This window comes from Rosa chinensis, chromosome 2, assembly GCF_002994745.2.
Source record: "Rosa chinensis cultivar Old Blush chromosome 2, RchiOBHm-V2, whole genome shotgun sequence".
NCBI classification, from domain to species: Eukaryota; Viridiplantae; Streptophyta; class Magnoliopsida; order Rosales; family Rosaceae; genus Rosa; species Rosa chinensis.
Window position 1 is genome coordinate 32741921 of NC_037089.1, and position 11607 is coordinate 32753527.

General features: G+C 37.4%; 1 protein-coding gene across 2 annotated transcripts; it reads left to right on the forward strand.

Annotated features, from left to right (window-relative positions):
* Positions 1–93: 93 nt before the first annotated feature.
* On the forward strand, positions 94–3662 carry LOC112187789 (G-type lectin S-receptor-like serine/threonine-protein kinase RKS1). 2 transcript variants are annotated; one of them, XM_024326723.2, is made up of 7 exons: positions 95–1468; positions 1604–1726; positions 1902–2104; positions 2215–2425; positions 2506–2743; positions 2959–3109; positions 3221–3661. In XM_024326723.2, exons 1-7 carry the CDS (start codon positions 193–195, stop codon positions 3527–3529), a joined length of 2511 nt encoding a protein of 836 aa, XP_024182491.1. In that variant the 5' UTR covers positions 95–192; the 3' UTR covers positions 3530–3661. The 2 variants fall into 2 exon arrangements, with proteins under 2 accessions (XP_024182492.1, XP_024182491.1); XM_024326724.2 differs by lacking the exon at positions 1604–1726 and having other exon boundaries at positions 94–1468; positions 3221–3662.
* Positions 3663–11607: the final 7945 nt, after the last annotated feature.

Consider the following 11607-nt stretch of genomic DNA (forward strand, 5'->3'; position numbering starts at 1 on the left):
CAACTATACGTCATACATAAAACATAGTCCAGTAGTCAATCCAGCTGGGAATGAAATTGACTCATACTTTGTCTTATCCCTCAATCAGTCTTCCCTCAATATTTATAGCATTTAAGACCTCAGCTATACTCCTAACTGTCCCCAAATCAATCAATCTCAGCGTCACTGTGGTAGAAAACTAGAAACCCAACCATGAATGCTATTCAATGGTCTATGATCACTGCATTGCTCATCTTCCTGCTTTATCTCCCCTCTTGCATTTCCATTGAATCCATTACTCCAAACCAAACCATCAAAGACGGCGAGGTTTTAGTCTCGAGCAGGAAGCTCTTTGCGCTAGGGTTCTTCAGCCCTGGAAATTCTGGCAGACGTTACGTTGGAGTTTGGTATAACAAAGTTCCAGAGCAGACCATTGTTTGGGTTGCAAATAGAGACAACCCTGTCAATGATTCCTCTGGACTTCTAGTGATCGAGGGAGATGGAGGCCTTGTCATATATGGAAAGGACGGAAAACTCCCTCTTTGGTCAGCTAATGTTACTCTCTCTTCTCCAAAAAACTCCATGGCCAAGCTGTTGGATACAGGTAACTTTGTTTTGTTTGAGAATGGGCGGAGCCTGTGGGAAGGGTTTGATTATCCCTCAAACACAATGCTTCCCTTTATGAAAATTGGGCTGAACCGGCGATCCGGGCTGAACCGGTTCCTAACTTCTTGGAAGTCCCAAGATGATCCGGGAACCGGGAATTTCTCATTTAGGATTGATCCGGATGGGTTTCCGCAGCTGGTTTTGTACAGCGGTCAAGCTCCCCGATGGCGGGCCGGATCTTGGATCGGACACAGATGGAGTGGTATCCCCGAAATGACTCGTAATTTCATCTTCAACACTAGTTTTGTGAACAATCAAGATGAGCTATCCGTCATGACTGGCATTAAGGACGACTCAATCTTCTCAAGGATGGTGCTTGATGAATCGGGAATCATCGAACGGTCCATGTGGCAAGATCAGGATCACCGATGGAACAAGTACTGGCATGCCCCGGCAGAACTATGTGACGACTACGGAAAGTGTGGTCCAAATAGCAACTGTGACCCTTACAATGCGGATGAGTTCGAGTGTACATGCCTACCTGGGTTTGAACCTAAGTTGCTCCGTGCATGGTACTTGAGAGATGGCTCGGATGGATGTGTGAGGAAAAAAGGAGCATCCGTGTGTAAAAACGGAGAAGGGTTCGTGAAGGTGTCACCACTAAAGGCACCAGACTCATCTACTGCGCATGTAAACTTGACCATGGGTCCCAAAGAATGTGAAGAGGAATGCATAAGGAATTGTTCTTGCATGGCATACTCGAGTGCAGGTGACCCGCAAGAAAGGAATGGATGCGTGACATGGTACGGGGACTTGATGGATACAAGGACTTACACGAATGTCAATCAAGATTTATATGTTCGAGTTGATTCAATTGAATTAGGTAATTCTTCCTTCTCCTTCGTTCAAATGTAAAATTGGTTTCACATATATATCATAGTAGAAGGTACATTTTTAATCTATTGTTACTCATTTTCTTAAGTACATGCTGTTAATTTTTCGCCATATATGTTGGTAGCTAAACATGCAAAGAATGGTTCTCTTAGCAAGAAGGGAAAGCTGGCAATTACGATAACATCTATTTTAGTGTTCTTTCTTGTGATCTCTATCGCATATTGGTCCATAAAGATGAAGAGAAAAGGTAAGTCACTATGTCAACAGCTTGATTTACCAAGATGAAATTTTCAGTTTTTATTGTCGATCAGTTTTGCTCAATTTGTACCTTACAGCACGCTATACAAATGCAAGAATTTCAAGCTGCTTTAAGAATAACCAGTAGTTAACATGAAATTCTTGTTTTCTTTAATTGTTGACAGGTAAGGAAAGACAAAATCCATTTCCATTTGGTGTCATCACAACTTCAATCTACTTGGAAGATTCTCCTAGTAGAACAGATCCTGACGGTAGCAGATTCAAGTCGGATATACCTTTCTTTGATCTAAGCACCATATCTACAGCCACAAAAAATTTCTCAGATTCAAACAAGCTTGGAGAAGGCGGATTTGGCCCCGTTTATAAGGTAGTTGTTCACTCTTTTCTGAATGCACTATGCATTATGAAGGGCTGAATATGAATTATTATACTAGTAGTTTCTGGTACTATACGTAAGGTTTTGAATTTTCATTTCAGGGAGTGCTTTCTAGTGGAACAGAAATAGCCGTGAAAAGACTGAGCAAAAATTCTGGCCAGGGAAATGAAGAGTTCAAGAATGAAGTTGTGCTGATTGCAAAACTTCAACACAGGAACCTTGTCAGAATCTTAGGCTATTGCGTTCAAGATGAAGAGAAGATGCTAATCTATGAATACCTACCTAACAAAAGCCTGGACTCTTTCATTTTCAGTATGTCTTCCTCTCGCTGTAGTACCATAAATTAAGTTAAAGCAATCAAGGAAGTTATATAATCTAAAAACATATTCCAGATGAACAGAAAAGGACATTTCTGGATTGGACAAGACGCTTGGAGATTATCTTTGGCATTGCTAGAGGGATCTTGTATCTTCATCAAGATTCGAGATTAAGAATCATCCATAGAGACCTAAAGGCCAGCAATGTTCTACTGGATTATGATATGAACCCCAAACTTGCAGATTTTGGTATGGCTAGAATATTCGGAGCAAACCAAATTGAAGCAAATACAAATCGCGTGGTTGGAACATAGTAAGTTTCCTCCAATTTGATCAATATCATACTAAATTTTCAGTCCTAATTAGTCATGTGTTATTTCATTTCCTCCATGTTATGACCACGAGCTAAATGAGTGTAATCAATTTGAAAACACAACCTCACCAAGTACACAATCCAAAGACAACAAATTTGGTTAACTATATAATGAAAGGAGTTTGCTTATAATCACTTTTCTTTTGTTGTCATAGTGGTTACATGTCACCAGAGTATGCAATGGAAGGACTATTTTCAGTGAAGTCTGATGTCTACAGTTTCGGTGTTTTGCTGCTAGAAATTGTTACTGGCAGAAAGAACACCGGTTACTACTCTGATAATCCTGACTCAAATTTGGTTGGACATGTAAGTGTACAAGCTAGTCTAGCTATTTTCACAATCATTAATCACGACTTCATGAACCTACTCAATTAGTTTTGATAATTAACTTGATCCTCTGTCGTAAATGGTTTTCAGGTTTGGGACTTGTGGAAAGAAGGCCGAGCCTTGGAAATCGTTGACCCATCTTTGGGAGAATCCTATCCCATATGTGAAGTTCTACGGTGCATTCAAATCGCACTCTTGTGTGTGGAAGAGTACTCAAATGACCGGCCAACCATGTCAAAAGTTGTGTCTCTGTTAGGCAACGATGCAGCTCTTCCTTCACCAAGAAAACCTGGATTTCTGTTGAAGAGAAGTAACTATACCAATGGAGACCCCAGTACTAGTACTAGAGATGCTAATTCCATAAATTATGTTACATGCAGTATAGTTGAAGCCCGCTAAAGACTGAGGCTCCCTCTAAAACCTAGCTTGTGTGCTAAGCAAAGGCTTTAGTATTAATTTTTTATTACAATAAAAATGATTACCTTATAAACGCCTTTTATTATTAATTGTGTAACAAAAACTATATAGAAAAACATTTGATAGTCAACTCAAGCTTAATTTGAGCTATCTCATAACTAAATACGAGTTGCTCTCGAGCAAAACTACTTCTCAAACTAGGCTTGTGTCATATTAAAAGCCCAGCTCGAAGAAGCAAAAATTGAGCCGAACTCGATTCGCACCCGAGCTGTATCGAGCTGATTTACAACCCTAATTGATCCTGGAGTGGTTGCTGCTGCACAACTTGCTGATAAGTTGGGTTTGTCTTGAAAACTTCGGAATATCTGAGTACTAAATTACAATCATCAATGGCCACATGAAAACAATGCCCACCATCTGCCACCGCCACCTTGAAACCTAAGTCATTGAGCAACACCAAGAAGAGCTTGCCTTCTAATTGGGAGGGCAGATTCAATTCAGCATAGTAATCATTTTCCTTCTTTCCTCTTTAGTGCTTATTTTCAACCCATGATCCATCCAACGGGACTTATGTTGCCCAATGCAGGTCAGTCATATATCCAATAATGCACTATGGTGAAACAATATTAGGTGCACAATGAAAAAAATTAATAAATAAAAATCGCAGCTCTCCTCTGAAAAATTGAAGAGGCTTGAAATCTTGAGTTGCTTCCAACTGAATCTGAGCATTTGCAAGAACATCTACACATCCGTGTTGATTTCCTAGAGGTGCTAATTGAGGGATTTTTAGCAGTTGGATGTTATGTCATTCGCTCACAGCCGGCAACCAAAAGCACCATAAACTACAATAACAAACTTCGATGGCGAACGATTATCACATCATGAACATGATGCAGAAGTGTACCCATCGTAATTGAACGGCTCAATAAACTTATATATACTAAAGAATCATTCGGTTCTAGAAATGAACACAAATGCACTTCCAAACGTGAGCATCACTACAAAATCAAAAGAGGCATACTATTTCATCATAAAGCCTACTATTATGGACAACCTAATCTCGCAGACAAAGAAAGAATTATAATCTTATCAGGAACGTCTCTTGTTTGATGACATCACTTTATTCTGTTCAAAGGAATTTTATCACTCTGTTGGGTAACCTTTCTTGAGCAGAAATGATTTGGGGCATTGTCATACCCCCAGAAACAATGATCTCTGCATTATCGAGAAAAGAAAACCGTTATATTGATGCATTCCATTTTGCCAGTACACAAACCAACTCAAATGTGCCTCTTAGGGCATCTCGAACAGCCTAGTTAAATTCAAATTTTAGCTATAGATAACTATTTTGAAAGCAAAATTCAACTCCAACAGACTAGTTAGAGCTAAGTTAAATTTAGCTTTATCTAAATTGGCTAGCTATATTTAGCTAGAGAATCATGCATAGCTAAAGAAAAAGTTATATTTCTCTCTCCTCTTTTGTCCACATGTCAGTTTATGATTCGATAAAATATAGTATATTATTTATAAGTAGCTACTACTGCTAGAGCAATATTGTTAAATCAATAGCTATATTTCACAATTTTAGCTAAATTTAACTAAAAAAGTTTTCCTACTGTTGGAGATGCTAAGGGCAACTACCTATATAATAACTGCTTAGCATAACTATATGAACTGGTACAAAGAGTATATCTAAAATCATGACAAGCTTTAGATTTCTCTAAAGGAAGAAACTGGAAATGTAATGGAACTTCTCTAGCACATCATCAACAATCACATCTATACACAATATCTAATTTTGAGTTTTATAAGTACTGAAGAAACTGTTTTGCCCACTGTTTCAGCATGGGTCTTTACCAATTAAACCATCCCTTGTGAGAGCCAAGCATAATAGTAAATAGCATTGCAATCAAGATCACTGTATACGATTAAATCAATCATTCCTCACGTCCCCTAAAAAAAATCAATAAACAAAGAGACAATATGATCACAATACAACGATTTGGTAAATTGAAGAAAGATAAAACATACCTATGCCTTCTTGGATAGACAGATTTGGTCTTATGATATCTTTGGAGTCAACGAGAAATATATCACCTATATATAGATGATTTGTTGGGACAAAAACACTACATAACTCTTCATCTTCGTTATCTCTCTGAAAATAAAAGAAGAAGAAAAAAGAGAGAGAACACTACTACAAAAATTGAAACACACAACACTCATCACACAACAGAACAAAAATCTGCTGTTGTGTGTTAACACGAACTCTATCATACAACGGTATAATTCTGTTTCTGTTGTGTGAATGTAAGTAAATTGAAAACTTTTTTTTTCGAAAGGTATTGCACAGCTGATTGAAGACGATTTTGTTGTGTAATGGGAGACCCAAAATGGAGGGAAATGATAACATAGTTTCCTGCCAGAACGAGCTCCCTAAAATGAAATTTGAACTATCCACACAATAGTTTTTTGTTATCTGTTGTGTAACGAAGTGTTGTATGAACTTAGAGAAATCCTACTAGGTACACCTAATGCAAGATACACAAATTTGTACAACAGATTGTCATAGTTCTGTTGTCTGAGCACGAAAGCAAGTTGCACAGCGCGGCAAAGTTTCAATTTTATGAAACTTATGTACAGGCACAAGCGGCAAATTTTCCCTCCCAGCCTGCTTTGTCATCATACACTCACACAACGGTCCACTAAATATCTGTTGTTGGAAAAACTCAAAAAAAATTGTAGTCTCCCATCAAAACCTTTACTCCCACCAAACTCGACAACCACTCTTACTCCTTCCAAAACAGTCCCATTTACTCCCTTCAACCAATAACCCATAAGATCGAAATCAAACCTTAGAAATCAAACCCTAACCCCTCTCTCGCTGTGCCCCTTCTCTCTCTCACTTCACTCCATGCTCTCTGCGATTCTCTAAGTCACAAAACCTAACCCATCTTTTCTTTGATCTCCGATTTTTAAATTTCAAGATGAGTGGGATTCTCCACATCCAAGGCGGCACCCATATTGGAGCCAAGTTCTGGGAGGTGCTCTGTGTCGAGCACGGCATCAACTGCTTCAGTAGGTATGAAGGCTACGCGCTTTAACTTGAGAGGATCAATGTCTACTATAACGAGGCTAGTCGCACTAGCTAGGTTCATGCCCATGAATAGCGTCAGATCTAGATCGTATAGCCGGATCTTCAAGCCGGAAAACTTCGTCTTGGACTTATACGCGCCGAGCACAACTGGGCTAAAGGTCGCTACACCTAAGGGGCTGAGTTGATCGACCAAAGGTTTCTCTCCCAAACCCGATAGTTGGTCTAAAGTCTTTTTATCTATCCAATTCATCACTTGAAATGAAATTGATGCTCAATTCTAATCTTTATATCTTCCTGGGCTTATGCTAAACATCTTGAAGTGAAGAGATTTAGGATCTGCTATCTAGCATAGAGGTGGAGGCTTTGGGTTTGGATGACCGAAAGGAATGACTGCAATTCTAAGGTAATTTCATGCTCCGGGTCTCTCTCTAGCTTAAGGTTTTATGGGTTTTCATTAATTGTGCTTTTTGTTAGAACTGTAAGTTTGGATTTGGAGGTATTGGTTTTCATTAATTGTGCTTTTGTTTTGCTTCTATATCTCTCCAGTTCTAACCAGCAACCATATGTAATTGAACATTGTGCTACTTAGCTTTCTTATATATGTTTCTTTTTCCAATTTGTTTAGCATATAGATGACTTTGAATTTTCGAGGTTTGCAGATTTTTGAGCTGCAATATCCGTTGCAAACAAATTGCAGTGACAACAAGTGCTTAAAGAGCTAGAAGCATCGGTCAATCTTGCTGGGGGTTTCTATATAGTCAAAATTGCACTTACTTTTGATTAGTATATATTTGTTGGATTTGATTATCTGCTACAAGCTTGGCTAGATATTGGAGACTTGCTGTGAATATATGGGGACAAAATCATTGCTGGTAATAAGGCAGAAGTCTGGTGCACTAGTTCTTCTTCTTGTTGTCGAGGACTAGTGAGCTCACTCTCTATTTTGAAGGCGAGGTTTATGTGTTTTTTGCTGTTACGCCCTAGAAGGTCACTCTCTGTTTCTTTCTTGCTTTGAGCTCTATTTTTATTTACTTTTCTCATTCAGTAATGCCCACAGGTCTAATGCTCATCTTTTGCATACTTTGTAGAAAGTATTCCTTAAGACGAGAAGAGGATTTGTTCGCATAGCCATGGAGAATGGCTATCCCCTGGTTTCAGTTTTCTGCTTTGGTCAGGTATCACCTTCTTATTATCTAGTTTTTCATGGTATACCTAGAGAGTTATTGGTTTCAATTCTTGCTGCAGTTGTATTATAGTTGTTTTGCATTTCTGCCTTTTGCTTTACTGGTCTAACGTGTATGGATGTCAATAGTTACATAACTATTAAGATCAGTTTGTTGTAATTTCTGCTTGGCCACTTGTGTTCATTAAAGGGGTGGCATAATGTTTATTAGTTCTTTAGTGGTTAAGTTATACTTTCCTTGTCTGTCTAGCATTTCAACTCTCAATGAGATGATGTTCTCTTTTTAATCATATGATCTATGCTGCAATGGGGGGAGTTATTCCTGAAGTTTGCTAGAGCTATCAGATTCACCCTTATTGTCTTTCGGGGAATGTTTGGGTATGTATTTACTTGTTTGATATTGTATTATTTACTTTTAGTGTCTCTTTTTTTTTTTTGCCTACTTTATCAAGGGGAAACTCGAAACCATTTTGGAGTGTTAGCCAATCCATAGTCGCAAAATTTCCAACTATCATCAATTTCCAATAGTTTATGTATACTCACAGGTCTAATGCTCATCCTATATTTTATCCTGCCATTTACTTCTTAGTCCTGACTAGTGGCGTTGGATAATCCCTTTTGTTTGTGATATGAAACCAAGTAAATTGTTTATATGTTTCTGCCATCTATAATTTGATGATTAAATTCACAACTTTTGTCTGGTAATGTGGGTTTCCGGGTTATTTATACATAAATTGTTTATATATACTCTCTTCTTATTTAGTTATTTTGTCAAAAGGTCTGGTTCTATTTTCTGTTGCTGAAAGTTCCAATTTTCTGTCAATACTTTTGACACAGTCATTGTCAATTTGTGTCCATTTGATCCCACCTTCCTCAACTTTGTTTATTTGATTGGACAAGAAAGGCATCTGGCTATCTCCAGCATGATCCCAATTTCACATGACCTTTTTGTATCTTCTTAGGTCCAAATTGCTTTCTTTCTTGTTTTCCTTGCTATTTTGCTTTGCTGATATGTGTGGTTTCTTTTTGTTTAGGCTTGCTTCTTTTCCAGCTCCTCGCTTAAAAATATGTGATTTTGGGTACTCAAAGGTATTATTCTCTGTTTTTTATTTGTTACTTATCCTTTTCTTTTGGATAATGCCTTTGTTACTATTACCTAATGTATACTTTGTGTCCACACTTTTAATAGAAAGAGAAGGAGCTCAGAGCTAGTCAAGATGACCTTCTAATAGACCACTTGTTTCTATATCAATTGCCTTGATGGATTACCGTAGCTAAGCCAATCCCCTGGACCAATGTCTTTCCTGTTAGAAACTTAAGGCCTACCCGATACCTGTCTCATCATTTCTTTTATAACTCTGTGCACTTTGATGGGATCTATCCTGTTAAGCTAATCGTTTTTCTTTCCACGAGACATACAGATTGGATCTGCTATAGCAGGAGGAGCAAATCATTTCTTTTATAACTCTGTGCACATTGTTACTTATTCTTTTCTTTTATATTCTCCTCATACGCAGGAGGAGCAAAAGCAGTTCATGTACCAACAAAAGCTGAATGCTTGGCTGGAATCACCATTAGGATGGAAGCTTTGGGATCAGAGCACTCAATGGCTGTTATTGGTATAGTTTAAGACACCTTAAATAGTGTTAAAAGAGAGATCAGGTTGTGCATCCCTTTCAGAATTTCAGTTGCATAGAGTTGGTTCTTCTAAAAGTTTAATTTGTCACCATAGTAATCATTAGATCATTTGATGTTCAGAAAGTTCAGAGTGTTAGTTTACTCTAGCATTTGTTTTGGATTACGTTTGATTTTTCCAATTTGTTTGTCCCATAATTCATTTATTTGTGCTGCTTGAAACCAAAAAGTGTGTCATGCTTATGATTCCGGGGGATTTGAATACATATATAAGTACATTTTTCAAAATTGTTGAACCTGATCATAAAGACTTTGAATATGTGAGTGGTCACTTTTGATGGCTAGTACAAGTTTAAACTGCAACTAAAAAGGTGTTCGACTATTAAAGAAAAAGCAAGTACCTTGATTACACTTAATAAAACTCTTTATCTTGCATATCATCTTTCTTGAAATCGTTCAGTTTTATTTTCACATGTATAAAGTTGAAGTTTTTTAAGAGTTTCAACTAATGTAGTTTCTATTGTGTTTTTGTGTTAAAATGTTGGACTGCAGATGCATGGTCATATGGGGTAACTTTATATGTGATGTTGATGGGATCATATCCTTTTGAGGATCCAAATGAACCAAAGGATTTTAGGAAGACTATACAAGTATGTCATTTCGCCTTATCACTAGCTAATGATTCTTAATGTAAATTGCATGGGTCAAGCTGTCAAAATATATCATCTACATAGATTCTTAATTATGGGAGGGTCAATTATGGGATCATTTCTCTCAAATGCTGCATCAATGATATATATATGCATCACCATATATAACATTCATGAAATGCCAGGTTGTATATTCTTCTTTCCAAAGATTTTCTTCCACATATTGGTCTCTTATTTTTAACAGTGCATAGTGGGTTCTGCTTTTCTCTTGGACAGTGACGGTGCAGCTGCATTAGTGATAGTGAGTGGGGAGAAGGCACTTGAACTTGGGTTACATGTTCTTGTTCTTTGATACAGCATTTTGATAATGCAAAGTGCTTTCTCTTAAAAAGAAGGTAATATCAGTCCATGCATCTTTGTAAATCTTTCTTCAGCAACCATTAAACCATGTTGTGCCTAATGCAAACATTGTAGAATTTCTTCAAATCACTAAACAAGTTTGCCCTAACGTACAATTAAAGCTTGTTTATTCTGTTTGTGCCCCAACGAGCTTTTTATGGTAATTTTGACTTGGGTTGCTTGAATTTTTTTTCAGTGGGAGAGGAGAAGCAACCATGTTTATACCCAAGTGGATATTGATGAGATGAGGAATGAGTGGGCTAGGTTTGTGGTTAATAGATACGTGTAGAAGCCATCGCATATGTTTTTGGAAAGCATGATGAATTTTTGCTTGTGCTGATAGATATCACATGAAAAAATTATCAGCTTCTAATTCATACAGACCCTAAAATAATCACTCACACAACTGGTTTATAATGCTCACACAATCGTTTATAAAAAGAATATGTTGTTTGAGTTCTCCTCAGTTGTCCAAGTTTCAGTCATACAGCACAATGCAGAAAAATATGTTGTCTGACTGTAAAAGGATTCAAAATTAAGGCTTCTCGTACAACAGTTACTAGATGTTAGCCAATTCGATCACAATATTCACACCACGTTAAAACAATATAGCTGTTGTGTGAACTAACAACCAACAACAGAAAATAACAAAATTCTGTTGTGTGAGATTCATAATACACAACAGAAATAAAATTATCTCTGTTGTCTGAATCAATTAACAGACAACAGATAATTTCATTGTAGTTGTCTGTTACTTATCTCAGACAACAAAGAACAAATTATATTTGTTGTGTGTTATGAATCTAAGACAACAAAGAAATCACAACTGTTGTGTGTTATGAATCTTAGACAACAGCTAAATTTCATTTTCTGTTGTCTGAATGGCCATGTCAATGCTGAGGCATCCCCGCGCATGCTATGCCAGGCACATGCCTGCGCAGAATTCGCACAACAGAAATAATTATCTGTTGAGGAAATGAATATTGCACAACTGTGAAATCACTGTTGTGTGATTTTTCAATCACACAACACTCGTTTAGACCACAGTGAAGCTGGTCATCACACAACACAAAATGTCTGTCGTCTGATTAACTTA